This window comes from Mixophyes fleayi, chromosome 4 (assembly GCF_038048845.1).
Source record: "Mixophyes fleayi isolate aMixFle1 chromosome 4, aMixFle1.hap1, whole genome shotgun sequence".
NCBI lineage: Eukaryota > Metazoa > Chordata > Amphibia > Anura > Limnodynastidae > Mixophyes > Mixophyes fleayi.
In genome coordinates, this window is record NC_134405.1 from 103,949,073 (window position 1) to 103,972,975 (window position 23,903).

The 23,903-nt window shown below is 39.9% G+C and overlaps 1 protein-coding gene across 4 annotated transcripts in view; it reads right to left on the minus strand.

Moving 5' to 3' along the window:
* The window catches only part of PDE8A (phosphodiesterase 8A), a 210,221-nt gene that overhangs the window by 53,742 nt on the left and 132,576 nt on the right, over positions 1 to 23,903 (minus strand). For all 4 annotated transcript variants that reach the window (XM_075207924.1, XM_075207923.1, XM_075207922.1 and 1 more), the window contains exons 4-6: positions 17,142 to 17,198; positions 15,227 to 15,284; positions 1,360 to 1,448 (exon numbers count right to left, since the gene is read on the minus strand). In XM_075207924.1, coding sequence (XP_075064025.1) covers positions 1,360 to 1,448; positions 15,227 to 15,284; positions 17,142 to 17,198 — 204 coding nt within the window. The remainder of the gene's footprint in view (positions 1 to 1,359; positions 1,449 to 15,226; positions 15,285 to 17,141; positions 17,199 to 23,903) is intronic.

A 23,903-nucleotide genomic window follows, 5' to 3' on the forward strand; every position in this document is an offset into this window, starting at 1 on the left:
CCTCCGTAACCCAGAAGGACACTCAAGACCATGGTGCAACAGTAAACGGCACATCAAATCCCACCCGTCTACAATTTACTACCACACCTTTCAGTAAAATATACTTTTTCAGATTTTTCCTGAAATACTTCTTAATGTAGGCTCATGTATAGCTTACATAAATCATGAGCAGGAGGGGACATGTGGACTGTTTTTATTTTGTGTGTGCAATTTTGGGAGTATAAAGCCTTTTTTATATTGCTTTAAGTGTAGCTAGAAATGTGTTTCTCTACTAAAGTGCAAGATTAAAAGTACAGGAGACCAAGACTGTCAGCAATAAGTGCAAAATTCTCTAAGCATGTGCCCCTCTACGCCCCGCTCTGACCCTAGTTGCAGAGAAATAATAATAATTATTCAATAATAATCTTGCAGATAAAGGGGTGGAGTTGGCACGTGCCCATTTTCAGTCCACAGACGGAGATGACTTTTCCACAAGCTCATAGCTGGAGGGCTCCTGGTCTCATGTTATAATTATAGCGGGACACACTTTGCACCTTCATGTTACACTTCGATGGAATAAGGCAATTCTAGGAATACTTTGAGCAATGTAATAAAAAGCTCCACTCACACAAATAAGCCACGTGTAATTATTATTATTATCTTATTTACAAAGCACTGATATATTGCACAGTGCTGTACATTGAGGGAATCATGACATAATAAAGACAGCCCAAGATCCCCTAACTGGTAATCATTAATTTAAGCCATAAATAAGGTGAAAACAAGCAGTATTTTAGGAAAAAAGCAGGAAAGTTTAATTCAGTGAAAGGGTTAGTAAAGCTGGAGTTGAACTTTGATGTGACGTTTGTGCTTTTGCAGATCTTTACACCTCTCCGTACACCTGGCACACTTGTAGTTTGTGGAAACAGAGGAGGTGCACTAGTGCATCTCCTGGTGCTCATACAGGTGCTTTAGTTGCATTGAACACAAACTGCGCTTCTAGCGTACAATACGCTTTTGTAATTCTGGACAAATGCACCAAGCACTAGTTACGAAAACAGTGGTGTGCCCGCATGCTCAGATGTAAGAATGCGTATTATAAGCCAGACACTAAATTCGCATTCAACTTAAAATGAGCCCCTCCAAGTGTGGTGCATAGAATAATCCCATGATGATCCAAGCCAAAAAGACAGCTATATATAGAATTAGCTATTTAAGATTAGGCAACATGGTTAGACTTCTCATATATCCCAATTGTCTACCCATGAAAGATATTTGCAGTATGTGTGTGTTGTTATATTTATCTGGCAGTGTTTAGCGAAGAGTTTTATGGAGTGGTCTTGCATAATAAAATATACACAATACACGTCATACTCTTACCTTAATTTAAATTGTGCACGTACTTCTCCATATTCTAACTGAATAAGCTCATTGTAACAGGCCATGATATTGGAGTTCTCCACATATCTCTGGAAGTAAAAGGACAAGCATTGGTTAATTTCACTATTGCATTAATCCAATCATATCATGTGAGTAGGACACCTCAACATAGTTCAATCAATGCAAATATGAAGTATTTGAGATGACAGAGCTAATATAAGTAGTAAGAATAATTTCATCTACACAGACATAGGCTATACACTCTTTTACTTATTATTAAATAAGCATAATTGTAATTGATCCTGATGGGGTGGATTAAAGGGCACATAAACCCACCAATGTATAGTAATAAATATATACATATATATATATATATATATATATATATATATATATATATATATATATATATATATATTAAAGCATGTGTTTCGTAGCATTAAATCATGTACTTGATGACAAGACATTAGATTTGCAAAATGATAACATTATAGATGCCTTCTCCTCACCGATCCTCAATTCACCTGTGTACTCACCATCTACCTCCTACAATCACAGCACAATCTGACAAATAAACATCCAGCTGACTGGAGAACAACATCCCCAAATAGCCAATATACAACAGAGCCCTAGATGACAAGTAAACGATACAACCCAATAATAATAATTACTCACCCCCACCCATGATCTGTTCTTTCAGCATTGTATTTCTTTCAGTGACTTCCAGCGGTTAGTAGGAATTCACTACATTTCTATGAACTGCAATTTGCTTCTGGAGGTAATTACAGCAAAAACAACCAGTGCCTCCAATGACAGCTCTGATTGCTTGCAATTAGGTAACGCCATTGGCCAGCAGACAGGGGGGAATGTACATATAATAGTTAAGTAGCCCACCTACAAGCATTGTTAACTTAACTTAGTGATTCCTGAAGGTCACCACAAGAGGCTGTTGCTGTGACCCATTTGTTTCCTGGTTCGGCCTAGTGTGCTAGAGTAAGATTTATGTTTTGCAACCATAGCGAGTGTCCAGGTCTCTTATTGGTAGAAGGGTTAGGCTGCGTAAAATTACTATGAAGGACCAATGCATAGTGGAAATAAGTTTCCCAAGGAAATAACTGTACTACAATACTACTAAAGAGGTTGGTCAAGTTGACAGTATACATCAAGTGTCATTTCAAAATGAAAAATAGTTGCAGAAGCACCTGCAGTAAAACAATAGCTGCTCCAGTCAAGAGGTGGCAACTAAAGTCTGTCGCTGCCGAGTAACTATAGTATGAGAACATTGAAAGTCCTTCTGACTCCGCTGAGTGAATGTTTCTTTGCAGGTAATTTAAACTGTGCTACAATCCTCACCCATCCCATTAAAATGTATTCTGAATGACTTATTTGCATCACACTGTACAGCAAAAAGAAATTCTACTACTGTTAGGTTGCGTACACAATACAGTGTTTTCAGCAGATAATCGGGCCAATCAGACAATAAACGACTGATATCACAGTAGTGTGTACCTTGCAACGAGAAACTATTATTATAGTTCCAAAAACAATGTTGTTCCAATTCTGCAGTGTGTATGCACTCTGCAGAATTGGAACGACAATTTAGCTATCAGTGTGCTGTCACTGAGAGGTGAGGCAGAGAGGAGACCATGAGTTGCAGCTGATGGTTATGACAGATGAAGAGCACAGATCTGAAGGTAATCATGTATAGTGTGTACACATGAATCGGCATGCTGATCGGGACTTTTATTTTCTTCTGTCCTTGGTAAAATTGTTTAGCTATCGCATTGTTAGAATTTTATTGAAGGGTGTATCCAGCCTTATACCTGAGACTATCCTATACTGAAAGGGCTGACCTTATATCTGTAGACTGATAGTCACAATGAGACAACGCAAGCCAGATATAAATATAAAATTAAAATGTAATCATATAAACACACACATTTATTTTAAAGCACCATGACAGCCTAAAATACAAGTATCCTAGTCAAAACACCAACAGATAACATTTGTTAAATTTCTTATACTTTGACAGAACTATGTCCAACAGTCTATTTGCATTTGCTATGTTGAGGCTATTGTTGAATTGCAGATACAGACATGCAAATGACTATGAAATGCCTTTGTGCCCTATGTGCTTTATGAATCCTTATCTTGTGATGATAAGGTCCAAAGAGCTGTATTGAGTTGGAACGTTGACTCTGCACCTCTGTGTTGTTCCTATGCATTAAAGATAGCAATGTGTAAACACAATAATTCACATTAAAGTGCACCCATCATATACACACAAAGGAAGCACCCATCTTGTGGGCTGACCCAGCATTCGTGAGAATACAGCTAGGGACTATAGCTGACTAGGGACTGGTCCCATTACTGAGGCCAGTCAGCACTGCTTCATGCCTCCGTTCCTAGTGACTGAGGCTGCATTCTCATGAATAGTGGTTGAGCTTTTAAACACATAAGATACATCGGCATTTTCATCTTCCTACCTACAATTCCTAGGAGCAGGGCTTTTTCTATATCATTTTGTTTGGTGTCAGAACAGCTTTCACAAGAAAAGAGAGAGAAAGAGAGAGATCGAGATCGTAAGGTTTTTACAGTATTGAAAGAATAAACAGATCTTGCAGCTGAGAGTATACGGCAAGTACAGCACATTGATCCAATCATTGCTTTTTTGTACTGATGTCAGTACAGATCACAGTGTAAGCTGACTTTAAGCGGTGCCAGAGAATACACTTCTCACGTAAATGTTCTCTGCCAATTCCAGGAAAAATGGGCTCTACAACTGACTCTGTCATATCGCTTTCAGATTTCACAAGTGAACTCAACATGCTCACTATATGGATGGTACTGGCCCTGTGAAATGTAACACGTAAAACTAAAGCCTGGGCAAACACATCTGTGTCAGCATGTCCAGTCTCCTCTACAAGAGGTGGATCAAATGAAAACCAAAGCAATTAAAATTGACCTGTCACCTGCTCAGGACCAATGCAGCCATCTTGTGGGCTGAACCAAATGTTCATGAGAATGCAGCCTATAGACATATTTACCTGGTCTCTTGGAATATCAGGGAGTCTCCCAAATTTCAGGGACTTTTCTTGGGCCCCAGGCAGAGTAGGCCACCCTACCGGACCCCGCCTCCCCCCCTTTGGAAGCGGACGCAATTCAAAGGTAAGAGGGCCCAGGGCACAAGCTTAGAATTTATGTTTCATACAACTCCTGACAGGGAACAGACTTTTGCCTCTATTATAAGTGAAATATATATTTAAATTTAATTTTCATGATTAATTGGTTTATGTATGCATGTTGTACATGATTTGCTCCTACATAGCAATATGGTGTTTGTTTTCCACTACAAGCTGACTGCAGCAAATAGCAGCTTACATATCTGCTCCCCGCAAACAACAACAAATATTTTCGAGTGGCCAACCCCTCTAAGCAAAAGAAGATTAGGTTCTTTTTGGGCTACTGGACAGTGTTCTAGCAGCTGAAAGGTTGAAAGGTGCCCCAGGGAAAGCATAGGACAAGGCCTGACCTCTGCCACGTCCAAGCATGTGTAAAGATCCCAACCCTTAATTATAATTCATAATCATCTCCCCGCAAAAGGTAATCTCATTTTTGCATTTGAGCATAATACGAGGTGCATGAGTGCATCTAGCAAGCACTTCGCTAGGAAAGCCTAGTTCCTCTCATAAGAGGATGAAAGCTTTTTAACTACAGAAGAAGACATCTGGACTTGCAGGTCCATGCACTTATCGTATAAATTAGCATATCTGTGCAAATATTATTATTATTAATTTTTATTTATAGGGCGCCACTAGGTATCCGTAGCGCCGTACAGGGACAAACAAATTTACAATACAAAGGTGAGAGCACAATACAGTAAACAAAACGCACAGTAACTCAGTGAGCTCAAAGCACAGCTAGAGGGGCGGGGGAGGGGAGAGGGGAGTGCATATATAAGTGCATGACTTCCCAAAGCGGCAGTTGCGATGTGCCCCAATATTGTTGCAGGCTCGTAAATGACCATTTTATGACCATCACACAGCCAATCCCTGGTTCTGATTGTCATCTGTTAGAAAATTGCAATGGTTTTAGCTACATATTATAGACAAAAAGTAATAAATCTGGTGGTCTTGTATATGGAAAGTTAAGAGTGGTCATGGTCTCACTCAAAATAGGTGTGGTTTACGGTATCACGGACTTGGTCAAATTTTTCCTGGTTTTCCATTCGGGGAAATTGGAGGGAATAGAGCCTCATAGCAGGGACATAACAGTGCGTTGCCAGGCAGCATAGTAGACTTTGGGTTTTGGCCCAGCAGTCCTGTTCTCAATAGACTCTGGTCTTATGCACCGCTCAGGAGAGGCATCCGCCGCACCCCTGCACTTCTTATTGTTACACCCCTGACTCATACTCATCAGAAACATGTTTTTACTATATGTATCCCCCTCCACTGAGCAGATGAGAGCTGTGCATCTGTTGTAGTCAGGGAGCTTAAATGTTACAATATTGTGGAGGCCAACGGTACACACAAGCTTTCAGAGTGATTCCAGGACAGATGATGTATGCAGCCATGTCCTTAGAATCTTCGTCTGTTACATGTCCATTCATGTTAAGGATTATCGGTGTTGTTTAGATAAAAGCCACTCCCTATCATCATTTAAACAATGGGATGTATAAAATCGTTGCAATTTCTTGCTTTAACTTAGACAGAAGTCTTTGTAAGATGAATCCCTATAATGTTACCTACAGCATCACAATGCTAGCTGGCTGTGATACCATTAATATGTTTTGCAAAGCCTTTTAGCATTTTTGGATCGAGGATATTACTAGGGAGACCTAGAATTGAAGTGACAAGGAGTCCCTTTTACTAGAGTAATGACATCATAACTGCTCCTCTACTAGGGAGCTTCTCAGAGCTTAAAACAGCAATCCCATGAAAAAATCAGGTGTGTTTTTCACATAAATCACTGTGGCAAGTTATAATAATGCTTGGCAATTATCATTTTCCTTGGTTTGTTTCTTAAGGCTGCAGTTATTGATTTATAATTCTGTAGAGTTTCCAGAGTGTCATGTGACTACTATGACATCCCAGGGGGGAACCCAGAAGGGCTTAAAACACAATTTGAGCAGTCTGCTTATCAGCCTCCAGGATCAACTGTGTAGTGTGGGGCTGCAGAGTTACTGGGTATGGCATTGTCATGCCCAGTAGCACCCTTGTTTAGTGGATGCCACTGGCCATTCATCAAGCAGAGTAGTGGGAAGTCTCCATGCTCTAATTGGTGATTGGCTAGAACTATCCACCAATTACAGTGCATGATGCTGTTACATTGTCCGTACAGCATGCTGAGGGACCACGAGAGGGGTAAGTAATTTAAACTAAAATAGACCTGCAAATCTGGGATCTGATTTTTTTTTACAACAACAGAGGTTAAGGATGGAGTTGGGGTGGGGGTGTTGTATTAAAATGCCCCTTAGAAATCTGGGCTCTGAATCTGCATTATTATAGAAATTACCGATGAGGATCTATTCTATGTGGGATTGCCGCTTTAATATCAGGAAAAGCAGTTAATATCACAAGCAATTATATCAGACTTCACTCATTTTTTTTGTGCAAAGAGCACAGCTCAAATATATTGTACTTAAGTAGTTAATAAGGCACTTACACAGGATACTGTACACAGACTCTTGGAAGCTTGTCAGAATCATACAGTTTCCAAAGGACCCGATTTCCACTTTCTGTAATACTGACTAATTGTTCAGTACTGTATAGATATGCATAATAGACACAGGGACATGGGTTTATATATTAATAGAGAAAAGCCCTGAATACAGCAAAATAGATTTAGGGTTTCTCCCTATTTATTAAAGTCCCCTGGCTGGTGGAGAAAAAATAGGTATGTTTTCTTTAATCACTGTGGTAGGCTATAAGAAAAAAGATGTGCAATTACCATTTTCCTTGCTTTATTTCTTCAGGTTGCTATTAAAGAGTTTCCAGTCTCATGTGACTACCATGGTAACCACAGTCACATGCACAAGATGTAGCGAGCAGAGAAGCTTTGCAACTCCCTGAGCTCTGTCTGCACTATAAAATACCCCTCTTCACATGACATGCTGAGACCTTTGAGTGTGTGTGTGTGTGTGTGTGTGTGTGTGTGTGTGTGTGTGTGTGTGTGTGTGTGTGTGTGTGTGTGTGTGTGTGTGACTGGCAGCCATACTAGTCTTCCCTCCAAAAAGACTTTGAAAAGAAGGTAATGATTTGTAGGAGGAAAGCTATGAGAAATGATCAGATGCCTGCTTAAATGTACTTAACTTGCTATTTAAATAAGATAAAATAAATGGGATTGCTTTAACACTAATTTATAACTTTCACAGTGAGAATCACGGTAACTCTGACATACAGAGCAAGACAAGTGCTTATGTGCATTTTTTCAAACAATAATAGAATAGATAATATCCCTTTTCAATTGAAAGAAAACCCAAAGTGAATGAAATGTAATACTTTAGTAGCTACCTGTATAGGAAATCATTGTACTAAGGTCCCTTTTCTTCAGACAGGTTACAAATGAAAGTAAAATAGTGTATCATATTTATTTGCAGGGGGGCCTGATTCATCAAGTCACAAATACTGGGCACAATGTGCGTTTGTTTTAGATTGCTTGTAATCCAGGTCTGCACAGGACCGAAATCAACAAGGAGCAGATCTGAATATACGTGCACTGATGAATACAGGTGTAGGTCTGCACTACTACACTGGACACTGCAGGATATGCCCAGTACATATGTGGAATTTCTCAAAAGAAATCACAGGAAAATATAGTCATAATAATTAATGTCACTTGGTAATAATATAGGCATTAATGACAAAACACTAATAATTTTTTTTTTACATGAAACACATTAATTAGGACATCATTAATGTCTGATGTACATAAAATAAATTTTTACAGTTGCTACTGATTGCATACACCTGTAGCGTGTATACACAGCCCTCATCATTAGTAAGCGCCACTTAGACTAGCCCTGTAGCTGGAACAAAAGACACGGCTGAAAACAAGCAGCTGAGAAACGCCCAGAGCTTGGATCAGGCGCATGTTGTCGAGTCTGGCACGCCCTTACTGTACATTGATTACGGCCAAACGTCACTTCCCTGCCATGAAATCGTATGCTGGAGTAAGTGTCCTTTGCGTTCGAAAATTAATTGAACGTGGCTGTGTTCTGTGGCATACTGCCCGGTTCTGGGCATGCGCAGAATGATTTTTGTAGATCGTCGTTTACGTCAATTGTGGAATCAGGCCCAACATGTAACGCAAACACCATATAAAATACATAAAGATAATCATGGGGGAAGACTACAGATAATCCACAGATGTGACGGGATCAAATAATTTGATAAGAGGTGTTAGGTGTTAGATTGTCTGTGATTAATGATGGTACAGGTGCTATGTCAGCAGATACTTTGCATAATAAATAACCACAGGCTGTGCAGTTTTTAGATTTGATAATTTGCCATGAATCCCAGTCCTAGTTTGAGACTTGCTTATATATATGGCCTGATGTAGAGTTAAGTGTAAAAATGCCACATTTGTGTACACTTTTCCGTACAAGTTTCTACAGCTGTATTTTGAGTTGCACATACCGCATACATGCCAACTCTCCCAGAAAGTCCGGGAGACTCCCGAAATTCGGGTCGGGCTCCCGGGCAAGCTGGCATTTGTCCCGCATCCCAATCTCACCGAGAATCGCGTCATTTGACGCGATTCTCGGTGAATCACGCCATTTTGGAGGGCGGGAGGGGGCGGGACGAGGACAATCGCGTCATTTTGGCCCCGCCCCCCGTGGCGCAAATTACGTTTTCGCCAAAATGACGCAATTGGCCTCGTCCCGCCCCCTCCCACCCTCCAGTCACGCCCCCCTCTCCCGGGAGTTGGTAAGTATGACATACCGTAAGATATTTAAAGTATATAGATATGTGCGGCGCAAATATGTGTCCATCTTCATTATTAACTCTGAATCTTGCAACATGTCTATAGGACGCTCAAAGGTACGCTGCCTAAAAGGCGGATCTCAAAGATACATGCAAGTCAAGATTGGGAGTTGCGTGGTTGACTTGCATCACTGTGTCCATAGTGAACTTACACTGGAACGCATCTGACCCCGATCCCACAAGTATTAAGACTCAGCTTACATCAGGGGTCAGGGAACTTTTTTACCTTTTACTCCCAAATATATTTGGATACGCCAACGTTACCCCCTTGATTTGAAAGGAAGGAAATCATATATTATTAATTATTGGAATTCAAAATTTTATTGAATCTATTCAAAATTTCTTTGAAAGCTTCAACTTCAAAACTTCAGGTTTTGGAGAAATGATGTTGCTTCATTTTTGATACGAGAGCATCAATATTGGGGCATTTTGATGTCAGAGCAATTTGGATACAGTCTTCAGCATCCAATCGATTTCTTTGCTTTGTTTTTATGTTCGTTAGAGTGGAAAATCCTTGTTCGCAAAGGTAGGTTGTTGCAAAAGGCAGCAACTTTTTGACTGCCTCCTCATGTGCAATTTTGAATGCCTTTGCAGCTGTTGACATCCAAAAGTATGGTAGATCTGCTTTGCTTTCAAATGCAACACGTGCTTCATTATTACATTGAAGCTCAAGAAGTGCCTCTGCCAATCCTTGAGGCTCTTCTGGTACAACAGCAATTTCACATTTAAAGGGGTCTACAATCCAACTGACAGCATGTGAATCGGCAGCATTACCCCCAGGAATTTCATTTTTACCCCATTTGGGGTATCTTACACCGGTTCCCTGACCACTGGCTTACATTATGTATGCAAGTTGTGTGCATATGCAGTGCAACAAGTTTTACGTGAGTTGTTTTTTTTACGTGGCACAAACTGACTTACATCCAATTGTATATCAGGCCCATATTTTGTTAAATGTTGTCATGAGTTTAATTTAGCAGAATTTTCTTTCATCTCCAGCTTCTAAAAAGTGTTGCCCTATTGTTGTCTCAAATTGATTCTGCTTCATAGTGAAGTAGTTGAAATTGTTCCTTTTTGGGAGACTCTGCTCATTTTCACTTACAGACATTTGGATATTTTTATTAGGTATACTTAGGGTTCCGCTTTCAGTGTGGTGGCATGGTGCTTAGCACTGCTGCCCCACAGTGCTGGAAGGTGGTTTAATTCCAACTAGGACACTGTCTGTGAGGAGTTTGTATGTTCTCCTGGTGTTTGTATGGGGTTTCCTCTGGGAGCTCCAATTTCCTCCTACTGTCCAGAAACACACTTGTAGGTTAAATGGGTAATGACAGAATGGACCCTAGTGTGTGTATTTGTGGAAGAGTACTTAGACATTAAGCTCCAATGGGGCAGTGACTGATGTGAATGTTTATTCTCTGTAAAGTGCTGCGTAATATGGTGGTACTATAATCCAGGGGCGCACGCAGTGGGGGGTTTCTGGTTCTCCAGAAACCCCTCCGCGATGAACAGTCTCCCTACATAGCGGCACTGTACTATACAGCAGCCGCGGCGCTGTCAAAGGAGCGTCCGTGGCGGTGCTGTATTGTGGTACAATACAGCATCTTTGACAGCGCCGTCGCTGCTGTTCAGTGCAGTGCCGCCGAAATGGAGCTGCTGCGCATGCGCATGCGCATGCGCAGCAGCTCTCTCTATATGTTTTTTTTTAAAAATCCTGCGTGCGCCCTGTAATCAATAATAATAATGTTTTGGGGGAGTTCTCTGTGTATTATTCCCATTTTGTTTTTGTTGGACACATAAAAAAAACTCAGTGTCTTTCAGTGGTACTGAATAAAGATCCAGTAAATACTGTACATAATTTGGTGATTATCTTCTTTTTGTTTTGAAGAGGAGAGAGGGGAGGGTATCAGGGGACAGAATGTGAGGGTAGAGTGCCAAGGGAGAGAGGGCAGGATGTCTGGGGACAGGACCACAGGGTAGAGGACAGGGTACTATCTTGGCAGTTGTAATGGCCATTCTACCCCATACTTACTTGATGCACTTCTCTTTAGGAGTAGCACATATGTTTAGTGCTTCATCGTCATTGCTAATTGCAGTGGTATCGCACAGGGAAAGAGGGGTGCTTTTGCGGAGGCCTTTGGGATTTCACTGGGATGCTCCATGGGGACCCAATACTAATGGGATTAGTGGTGATGATAAAATATTAAGCCGATGCACTGCTCCTAGAATGGATAATCACATCTAGTTTCTGTGTAATAGCGGCGCATTGGTGGTGAGAGGGGGACTTGCTAAAGTGTTGGTGGAGAGTGTGTAAGGTCCTTGAATGTTGCAGGGGGACAAGTGACTGGCTATCAGGGGGTATATTCACTAAACTGCGGGTTTGAAAAAGTGGAGATGTTGCCTATAGCAACCAATCAGATTCTAGCCGTCATTTTGTAGAATGTACTAAATAAATAATAACTAGAATCCGATTGGCTGCTATAGGCAACACAATTTAGTAAATATACCCCAGATCTCAAACTTTTTTGGTTTTAACCAAAAAGACCAAGTGTGTGTTTTATTTCTGCTTTTTTCTGTTATAACCGAGAATCAGAATCCCTAGATACACAATTAGAACTTAGAATCAGAAACTAGTGAGCTGCTAGAAAAGGACATTGTATCTGCACATAGGGGGCCTGACTCAGCTTCAGAAGTCCATTCGCTTGTGTGAAATAGCTCTGCGCATGTTCAAAAAACGGACATTACGCCAATGAATGCAATTGCATGTCCGAGCGCAAATGACACTTATGATTGCCTACGACTAGAAGAGCGGAGCGGGGGAGGGAAGGGGCGGATGAACGTAGGCAATGTACAGTAAGGGCGTGCAGAAGGCATACCAAAGCAAATGTGGGCGACTCGAGTTCTGGGTTTCTTGTAAGTACACTTGGTTTCACCTTATCATTTGCACCAGCTACAGGGCAGGTGTAAGTAAAAACCGATAGTGATAGCCGATATGGAATAGTCTTTCTTTTTAAAACTACACATGTGTGCCACTAGCTAGCACAGAACAACTGTATGCAAGTAAGGTAAACTATAAAATGCACTGTATGTCCAGTACGCATTAAAAATATTCTAATTTATGTATTTATTGTTTTTAAAAAAAAAATATTTTTTACAAGTATTTTTATTAATGATTATAGTATTAAGGGTTGTTCATTTGTTTTATCTATTTTTTTGCATGCCTTCCGAAAGGACCTTATATTACACATATTCAGGTGCGTATCATGCAGTCTGTTCTGTCTGTCTCCATACAGCAGGTAAAGTTTAGGCAACGTGTACTGACACCCAGATTGAAATGAAAACGCATCCGGAGATCCGCTTGGATTTGTGCACGGTTGGAACTACAATCAAGTTCCATGCTCGTTTTATAAACGCAGGTTGCGTCCGCAGATGAATCAGGCCCAGGATGTGTGTTCAGGTCTTACGTCTTTTGAGCCCACAAGGGTGAATTCCAGTTGTGCTAGGATGTGATAAGATATTAGTGTATGACCTACACTCTATGAATAGGACATGCTATATTGACTTCATTTGTGATCTGTCAGAACAAAGGGCCTTAATGCAGTGAAATCAAATAACGTTAGCTACTAAAGGTATCACCTTTTATTCACTTTTCTTTTCTTTCATTTGAAAACTATACTCTGAATACAAGCATGTGTGCTGCTTTGTTCATGGATATAGAATACAAACTGTACAGGAGAAAATTACAATTATGTCCACCATACAGACCCTGATCAGTGGTGATGTGCAGTTTACTATAGACACATAATAACAACGGATACTGATATACAAATAAGGGAGGTTACAGGAGAACGGTCTATGCTATTTAGCCATCTTAAGTTTGATTTCTATGGAAAACATAAACATGCCAAACCACAGAGCTTTAGTGACATGAACTTAGTTGACATTTGAAAACGAAAACACAAAGCACTTATACCCCATACACACTAGAAAGCAGTCACACAGACACATTGGTCCTATCTTGGCTAAAATTAAAAAATGTAAGACAAAATCCATCAAAAGCTTTTTTTTACAATGGCCTTTAGCTGCAGCTCTATCTTTATAGTGGCTGTTATTCTGCTTATTTTAGTTTGTTTGTCAACTTGGTTACTTAGCTGTTTAACGTGGTATATCAGGTTCTAGGCGCTAGAAGGTATAGCATGTATAGCAAAGTGGGTGAGGAAGCGCACTGCCTTTTGGCCACTAGCGAAACGCGTTTGTTGATAACACTACCACCTACTGATTCAGCACTGTCAAATGCTCAACACCTCTATTCTAGCATGCTAGATCGCCACCTCCAGCCTACTGAGTACGCAACCGCTGTCCGCGAGGGATACTAAGAGCACGCATATGCTACCTCCGCCACACACAGGCTGTGAGTCTGCGTCCTGCACCACTATATAAACCAGAGGCAGGAGACGCCGCCACACTATAGGAGGGACCCCCACCCAGCGGATATCTACTATCAAGCGTTACCAAGTAAGTCACTTCGGATTTTCCATTGACTATTTGGGATAATCTCTTTATATTGGACAATTCCTTCACCATCGCCACAATGTACATGGCCTCTAGGTCCACTTAGTGCACCTATTCGAGTGTCAGTACTCTTTTGGGACATCTGACTCATTTTGATTTGCTACTAATCAACAAAGTTGAAAGGGCATTTGTCTACATTGCCATATCGGACATTCCACAATACGGGTTACAATACAATTGATGTGTATGGAGTGATATGGTTCAATTTCATCATTTGTTTTTATTTGCTTTTTGTTGTTTCACATACCGTTTACCAAGTGCAAATGTCAGTTTATTCTGTTTCCGGCCGGAAAAATTACCGTGTACATTATGTTGCAATAAATAACATTAACCACCCACTTTGCTATACATGCTATACCTTCTAGCGCCTAGAACCTGATATACCACGTTATCAGCTCTTCCTGTGAGGGTAGGGATTCCCTCCTGTACACTTGCAGGTTCTACTTTGGCTGCTTTACATAAATATAGATAGCGCAACCCACCCTTTTGTTTATTTCTACTTAGCTGTTTAAATTTGCATTGCTGCTAACTAGACAATTCTGGACGGGGATGTTTAATAATAAGATTAAAAAAAAACTAGAAGAGAGACAGGGTTAAAGGTACAACACCGCCAAGGTCAAAACCACAAGAAAATAAAACATAAACAATAAATTACCAAATTACCATTGAATTTCATGGGAATTTGACGCTTACCACTGCCTTCATGTTCTTTTTTGTAATGATTACCATGGTACTTATTTTTACAAGGGATGGAAGCATGTGGTGGAAATAAGGTTTCCCCCATTATGACATGCTTACTAGATGTGCATATAATGTAAAAGACTGTCTTGAGCAAAATAAAATCCAAGGTGACAAAAATGAGGCGACCAAGCCTGTTAAATAAGTTTACCACAGCTACCACATCTCAGAACTTCTATTTATTTGTAAGAGACATTTAACCCAAAATGATTTGAAATGCAACTATTGAATTCACTAACATTAAGTATATTATTTTTGTGTCCTATTATATTAATGGCATACAGAGGAATTCATGAATTCCAAACCAAAAAAAAGTGATCCTGATACAAGACTGGCACATTGATATTCATGATTAATGTATGACATTAGACATTATAAGGTACAATCTATAGTACACTTAGTTGTTTTTGTATTTTAATTAAGCTTGAAAAGATATATATCACATAGGTTAACAAGTGAGGTTTTGGAATTGTGCTCATGCTTAACAATCAACAAAATGTACCTTAAACTGGATACAACATGACTGAAATTGGTAACTGAAAACATTCTACTAGACTAGATATATTTGCACATACCCTGGTAAATCCAGCAGATATTAGGGGCATTATTGACGTTTCATCTCGATCACTTTGTCTTCAATAGCAGGACATGAAGAATCAAAAGGAAAGGTAATTAGCAGAATAAGCATTATCTAAACACAATGTTTAATAGCATTAATCCTGTGGGCTGTATACATGCTATTAAACATGCATCTCACACTATTCTTATTACTATTATTATTAACATTTATTTATATAGCTCCAGCATATACCATAGCACTTTACAATTGGGAACAAATACAGTAATAAAATGAGACTGAGTATGACAGACAGACAGTCCTCATGCCATCTCTATTATTAAAGCCCAGTAATTGTACTCAATGACATTAAGTTTCTTGCTCCTATTGGATGTTTAGTTCCTCCATATGTGTATGTTCCTTAATATGGATACTGTTGTATGAACATTCCCGCTCTAGGAGCCCCGATGTGCCTTAATTTGCGCACTCTTGTAAAAACAAGATTTTGGGCTGCAGGACGGTCTTGTTAAAAGAGCACATTCTCCAATATAACAAATACACTCTAGATGCCCTTTTTCTCTCATGAGTTATACAAATGTTCTCAAGCACTATTTTAGGGGAAAATATTAATATAATTATTTAAGGGACTGGTACTAAAGGGTAGAACTATGAAGTGACTTTTTCCCCCTCAAAGTGTACACACACAGAGCAACTTCCCACATTAGGAGGTGAGCATGCACCGTTTTATGAGCCAGGCAAATAGGGGCATTAGCCTTAACAAGTAATATTTCCTTCCTTCTAGACTACAGTGAGCAACAACATTCAGAAAATGTAACTGAACTTTAAATGTCATTCAACCATTTCTTAACCCGGGTTAATGTCAATGACATGGAGTCAGTGGCTGTGGTACGGCCTGTGCCCTCGCTGGTTTCATGCAATAACACAGCTAGTGGTCTTAAAAAGCCCATATGTCCACTCAGTGGATGCAGCCATTTGTGGGTTGAACAATATTCATGAAAATGCTACCAATTAATTCACCAGGAACCCGAACCTGATGAACATTAGACAGGCCTCATGAATATATTCCTCAGTGCTGCACTGATAGACTACATCCTTATGAGTATTGGCTGCCACCTACAAAATGGCTGCCTCCACTGCTTATTGACGACCGTAACCCTTTAGCACAGGCCTGTCTAACCTGCGGCCCTCCAGGTGTTGTGAAACTACAAGCCCCAGCATGCTATGCCAGTAGACAACCAGTTGATAGCTGGAAGGGCATGCTGGGACTTGTAGTTTCACAACACCTGGAGAGCCGCAGGTTGGACAGGCCTGCTTTAGCATATATTTTTGTTCCTACAAGAAGCAATCATGTTACTTTCAAGGTACAGAGTGGTGGAATCCTAAACCAGAGCATTCTCTGCATAGCTATGTATGTCTTAGGCTACATACCCACTTGTGATTAATATACATTTAACATGCGTTAAATGTACAGACACATCATTGTACTAATTGAGAACATAAATATTTGATTTTTTGTGTGCGTTTAACTTGCTGCTAACTTGCTGCTCGTGTTGCAGTATATTATTTTAAATGGTTTTTGCTCCATTTCAGTGTGCCTACTCAGTTGAAATTTACAATTTCAATGGGAAGACAATGAGAACGCATTGAGATGTGGCTACGAATCATTTACATATACGTTTTTCTTGAACAAGACAAAAGTTTCTCGTTTTGTCACATATGCCTGTTTAATAAATGCAGATTTAACGAACTGCTCCTAAACACATACATGAGGTTTACATGTGCTCTTACCTGCATTTTAACATATGTTAAAAAACACAAATGGCTGTGTGTACATAGCCTAATACAAATATTTATTAACCTGGCCATTAGGTTGAAAAAAGGACATAAAGTTAAACTACGATATTGATACTTACCTTCTAACTACAGCGATTATAACAGCGTTTTCTGAGGGTTTGGTAGCTCTGATGGACCTTAAATGTCAGAGGAGAAAATAAAAGTTAGTTATGAAACACGTTAATAAATCCATCAGATTTTAAATGTTCACATTTTAAACATAACTTATTGTTCTCAGTTCACTGCATTAACAAATATCTTAAACTGGGAGAATGCCAGACTGTATTAGCACTATTTTGGCAATGTGTGCCTCTACGGTTACTGATGAATTACAATCCTCATGCCCAGGCCAGCAGGCTTGGATGAGAGCATATGGGATGTTAGAGCACATCACCAGGTAGAAAGGCAGAGATGACCAGGCAGGAGACGGGGAAGGTAAACACGACAAAGCAAATGTAAAGCTTATCATAGCAGTACAATAGGTATGTTAGTAAACCACTGCAGCCAGCTCCTGTGTCAGAAGTGAAGACACTGCAAGGTGACCAGTATCTAGAAACCATTGTCATGACTATTGCCAGCGATACAAAATGATATCACACATGTATTTTTTGCACCCTGTAGAGAAACAGCCTTTCATCATTATTTTACTCATCACAGCACCGGGAATTGACGGCTGGATATTTACTTAACGCACTGCCAGGATTTGTTGTTGTCCAGAAAGCTAAGTATGTATCACTTTAGCTAAATGTAAATAAACACTTCCAATATTTTCTTCTTCTTTATTTAACAAAATGTTTTAGAATTCTCCCTTACATTAAAATAAAACATATTATAATAGCAGAGGTGTCAACTCAAATTCTTTTGGATTTTCTTTTTATAAATAATATTTTGTAACTCTTATCATTATTAATAAAAATATTTGCAAAATTCCTAATTAATAATAGGAATATTTGTAGCTATATGTATTGCTTTTCTGTGGCCTTATGGTTAAAAAACAACATTTTAACGTATTAATTTATTTGCAACATTAAGGGGTCATACCCACTGTTGTCAAAATACACTTTACTTGTTTGGTAACCTTGTGAACGCATGTAAATGCGTAGGAAAGGAACCCAATACCCTCTAGCGGGTTGGGTATGTAATGTTGACAATTAACACGTCGACATTGACAACTACACCATATTTTGACAGTCGTAATGTCGACACATACTTTGTATGAGGTACAACTAGCCCCATGTTCTTAGGTAGATCGCAGCTACGTTTTTGTTTTTTTTAATAATTTTTATTTAAAGGTTTTTACAAAACAACTTAACTAAACACATACCCAAAAAAGTATACATGTGAAACACAAAATGTTTACAGACATTAAAATTAACTCAAAGTAACAAAAGGAGAATAGGTATGCTATGATTAAGGAGCAAGAATATTGCTATCCTTGTTTTCATTTCTTGGGGGGAGAAGGGAAGACAGACAATAGGGGAAAAAGGATTAGGGGAGGGGAGGGAGGAAGAAAGGGGATTGCTACTCATTGTTCCATGAATCAGGTAATGAAGAAGCGGAAGAATAACGTGTATAGTTGTCAGAAGGTGAAACTAGATTATACAGTTCTATGATTTAAGTGTATAAACACCTTCAAAGCCTGTAGGGATCGTGAGTCAAGACAACGAGGGATGTCAAACGGTTGCTAAGGGAGGTTCAGCAATGTAGTAATTCGTCCAAGAGGACCACGTATTTTGGAAATTTACTGGCATGTCGCAGCTACGTATTTTTACCGTTAGTACGGTAACAATATACGCTGATTTTTGCTCGCACCTCTATGGGGTGTGAGCAAAAATCAGCTGAGATTTTACTAAAAAATATGCGCGCAGTGTCTCCAGGGCCATTCATGCTACACATCACACTTACTTATTTGTATCTGAATCTCCCCCTTTATGTCAACATTTTGGCTGTTGACTTTACAACCTGTAGTTATTTTACATGTCTACCTTTTAACTGTGTCGACCTCATAAACATGTTGACATTCTGACAGTCTGCTTCTTAACTGTCTCGACATTATGACGGTTGACTTTATGGTGCAGACATTGTGAATGTCGACATGTTAACTGCTGACATTCCAACTACATCACCCTCTAGTATTTACACTTCTAGTCAAGAGTGTTTGCACTGCCACACTGGTTTCCTACATTACTTTCATTCTACATTGAACAGCAAGTGCAACCTAACCACCACTTGTTGGACACAATGCAGTGTCAATGGTGGGGGTGGCACTACAGTGGAAGCAGGGAGTATAAGGACTCTAGAACCCCTCACTTGAGGGTCCCCTCTTTCACAGCTCCCTGTCAAAGCCACACAGATGTAACCATGCCCATAAAGCAGGGATACATAACAATTTTCCAAATCATAGTTCCATCATCAATTATTAAGGTACTTATTACTATTGAAAAGTATGCACATTAAGGTTATAAATATAATGAATAGCAAACTGGAGTCTTGCACTGTCCAAAATAAAATTATGTGTATAATATAGTAAATTATGTTAACAGTGACAGGGATTTGCAACCAACCAACATTAACTACAGATGGCAGGATATGATGGCAGCTATACCATGTACTCAGCTGTTAATAGCAGTCTTGGGCTCCATTGATGTGTCTAGAAACCGCTCTACGCTGTTCTAAGGGAATGTTTTGCACAGTTCATTGTGGAAGTGCAGGCTTCTGCATTAGTAAAAGAAAATCCTGTGATGTCAAATTATAAGGGATTTTCCCTCAGTGTGAGTAAGGTCAGGAAGCTACAGGGGAGATTTGTCTCAGATCTCCCCTACCTGTCACTATTTATATATCCAATGTAACATGGTATTAGAAGTAACTTCAATGTCAGCTGCTGTTAGATCCAGGGTACACTGCATCTACATGTACATGCTAGGACTTAAAGTTCTCTCCATGTAAAAGAAAAATAAAAATAAATGAGAGAGTAAAATAATAAGAAGAAAAATGAAAAATAAATGGTGAGATTATATGTATGTATATATATATATATATATATATATATATATATATATATATATATATATATATATATATATATATATATATATACACATATACACACACATACACACACCCCCATTAGCCAAACATCATTAAAATCACTGACAAGTGAAGTGAATAACATTGATTATCTCGTTATATTAGCACCTGACAAGGGATGGGATATATTGGGCAGCAAGTGCACAGTCAGTTCTTGAAGTTGATGTGTTGGAAGCAGGAAAAATAATCAAGAGTAAGGACCTGAGGGCCTTTGACAAGGGCTATATTTTGATGGCTAGACAACTGGGTCAGAGCGTCTCCAAAATAGCAGGTCTTGTGGGGTGTTCCCAGTATGCAGTAGTTAGTACCAACCAAAAGTAATTCAAGGAAAGACAACCGGTGCACCGGCAACATGGTTATGGGTGACCAAGACTCAATGATGTGAGTGGGAAGAAAAGGCTCAATCCCAAAGAAGAGCTACTGTAGCACAATCTGTTAAAAAAGTTAATGCTGGTTGTGATAGAAAGGTATCAGGAAAGACAGAGCATCGCAGCTTGCTGTGTATGGGGCTGCATAACCACAGACTGGTCAGACTGCCCATGCTGGCCCCTGTCCACTGCCGAAAGCACCTACAATGGGCACATGAGCACCAAAACTGGACAATGGAATGGAACAAGGTGGTATGATGAATCACGTTTTCTTTTACATCATGTGGACAGCTGGGTGCACATGTTTCATTTACCTGGGGAGGAGATGGCACCAGGATGCACTATGGCAAGAAAGCAAGTCAACGGAGGCAGTATGAAGCTCTGGGCAATGTTCTGCTGGGAAACATTGTGGATGTTACTTTGAGATGTAGCACCTACCTAAACATTGTTGAAGACTAAGTACACCCCTTCATGGCACCTGTATTCCTTGATAGCAGTGGCCTCTTTCAGCAGGATAATGCGCCCTGCCACATTGCAAAAATTGTTCAGGAATGATTTGAGGAACATGACAAAGAGTTCAAGGTGTTGACTTGGCCTTCAAATTCCCCAGATCTCAATTCAATCAAGCATCTGTAGGATGTGTTGGACAAACAAGTCCGAGCCATGGAGCTCCACCTTGCAACTTATAGGACTTAAAGGATCTGCTGCTAACGTCTTGGTGCCAGATACCACAGAATACATTCAGAGGTCTTGTTGAGACCATGCCTTGACGGGTCAGAGCTGTTTTCTGGCACAAGGGGGTTTAATGTTGTGGCTGATCGGTGTAACGCCTTATATTTTTTAGTATGCATTAGTATATTTAGTGTACCCTGGATCTAACAGCACTACATTAAGTTACTAAATTAATTAGTATAACTGTGAAATGTTGCCAACTCGTAAAGGGTATAATATTATCTCTCTCTCTCTCTCTCTCTCTCTATATATATATATATATATCTATAATATAAATGCCTAGTGGCGTGTTAGTCTGTCTGTGTGTGTGGAAAAAATAAAACCAAGCTGCAGCGCCAGCTGCTGGGCTGAGTTATACACTGACCTACTAAATTCTTAGTGTGTGTGGGGAAAAAACCTCAGAAAGAGCTGAAATTTGGTATACTAAGATGTTTTTAATTTGTTAATTTAATTTGTTAATTGTTAAAAGTGTTTATAAAGATTTTAAAAAAATATATATATATTTCTTGAAGGAGAAGTGACAGTTCGGAGTGGTTGGTGGTTGCCGGGGGTGACAGAGCGAGGGAGTGTGATACTCAGGACCGCTGAGAGAGATCCCTGTGTCTGGATAGACATCTGGATAGATGTGGCGATGAAAATGAAGGATGAGGTGATGGAGAAGAATGATGAGGTGGTGACATGTGGACAAAACCAAGTTAAAAAAGGGCGCTTGCGTTGGGAAGTAACGCTCTTCCCCTGAGGAGGCCTGGGCTATGGCCCAAATGCATGACAAGAACCTTTTTAACACCTTAAGTAGCTTGATTTGACTAGAATGCATGAGTATCATGCACGGGTTAACTTGTATATATATATACACATACACACATACACACACACACGTATATATACATACACATAAGAACAGCGGCCATAAAGGTCCTGTGTGGTTCAAGAGTGCAGACACATTCCCCTGCAAAACTACGTAAACAAGCTAAGGATGGTGTGCATTGTGTGCTTACAACACAATTGTTTTTCCAACTAGAAAGCGCTACAATTAATAGAGCTTGATCGCTCTCATGCTTACATACTGAAGTGAAGGTAGCGATTAAGCTTGGAAGATATTGCACTGAGATATTTTCTGACAGTAAGTGCTCGTGTAACAGGAGAGGAGCCTTCTCCCTTCACTCCCTAAATGTATCAGCGATCAAGCAAAATGTACTTTACAACTTCCTAGTTGGAAAAAAAGCTAGCATTGAAAGCACCCATCTGACACCCACTGTATACTTATGAAAACAAATGGCTGAATGGTTGCTATGGGTTACAGCATTTTTGTACCATGAAATAAAATATATTTTCAATATTCTTTTTCTGAGTAATCAGTTACCACAGAATCCTTCAAATCCCCATGGACTGCAATGTTTTTCAGTGTCTGAGATCACCTATGGCACCAACATGTTATCAAAACTGTATTGTGAGCATGAGCTTATTCACATTGTCCAAGTAGAGCTGCAGCTTGCTACAACTTGTCTGTAACACTGAACTGACATCAATTAATTTTAGTAGACTGCAACAGTAATTAAAAGGTGATACAACACAAACATGTTTGTTTACTTCCTCTAGCTGATACCATAGAGGGTGTCGTAAAGGTCATTCCATCTCAGGATAGTCAAGTGCTCAGGTTGGGGTCTGACATTTATTAAAGGGACATTATACAGAAAAAAACTAATTATTATCAATATTTTCCATAGTATATGTGTTTCATTTGTTATCAAAAATAACAAGTAGTGAATAAAACAAGGGCACTCCTGTGTCAGAGATGTCTTGTTCAAATGTTATAAATCCAAACAAATGCTCTACCACATTCCATGATAGTTTAGCCACACAGGTCACTGTTTCATTGGAGTCTGTTGATTAGGTGTATTTTCCCCTTACTAGGGCACTTTCCTTGCACATTTACTTGCGCACCAGTACTCAGATATTTTCCCTAATGTGTTCTGTTTCTAAATGTTACACATGCTTTGAATTGCTTCCTTGCATTAAAAAATGAAAGTAGGTGAACTGCTTCCCCACCATCCACTTCAATGTAATGAGTTGCTGTTCATAAATTGCATGTAAAGATAGTGCTCCTCCCAGTGCAGGAACACAGCCTCTGCTTCCAGAGCCATACCCGAGAACTGTTTTATAAAGCCATAAGCTGATCCATACATAGTGTTTACTCTGTATGTCAGGTAACTTAATGTGGAATTGTGTCCGGCGCTGTCCTTGTGACTGCTTGGCCTCTTTCCGTCCGCCGAGTGTGTCCCTTTGCCTACCAACATGTCACAATCCTATGTATTCTGCAGGACCTTTGGGGTCTACTTGGCTTAGCACCACCTACAGGAAGGCACAAGTCTAACGAGGGAGAAGGTGTTCGCCAGTGACCCCAGCAAAGAAGTATGGGCTTTGTGGCTTCTGCCCCGCAGGCCGCGGTTCTCCAAGTAAGTTCCAAGCGAGACCCATTGGAGAGCACTGGAAAGGAGAAGATGTAAGAGGAGGTGAAAACCCAGGAAGCTGCCATGCTTGGGAGCCAAAGGTCCAGGATGGCTGAGAGAGATGAGGTCTTGACCACAGGAAGTGGGAAGCGATGCAGGCAAGTGAACATAAAGGTCCAGATAAGCTAGGAAGCTCTGAATCAGA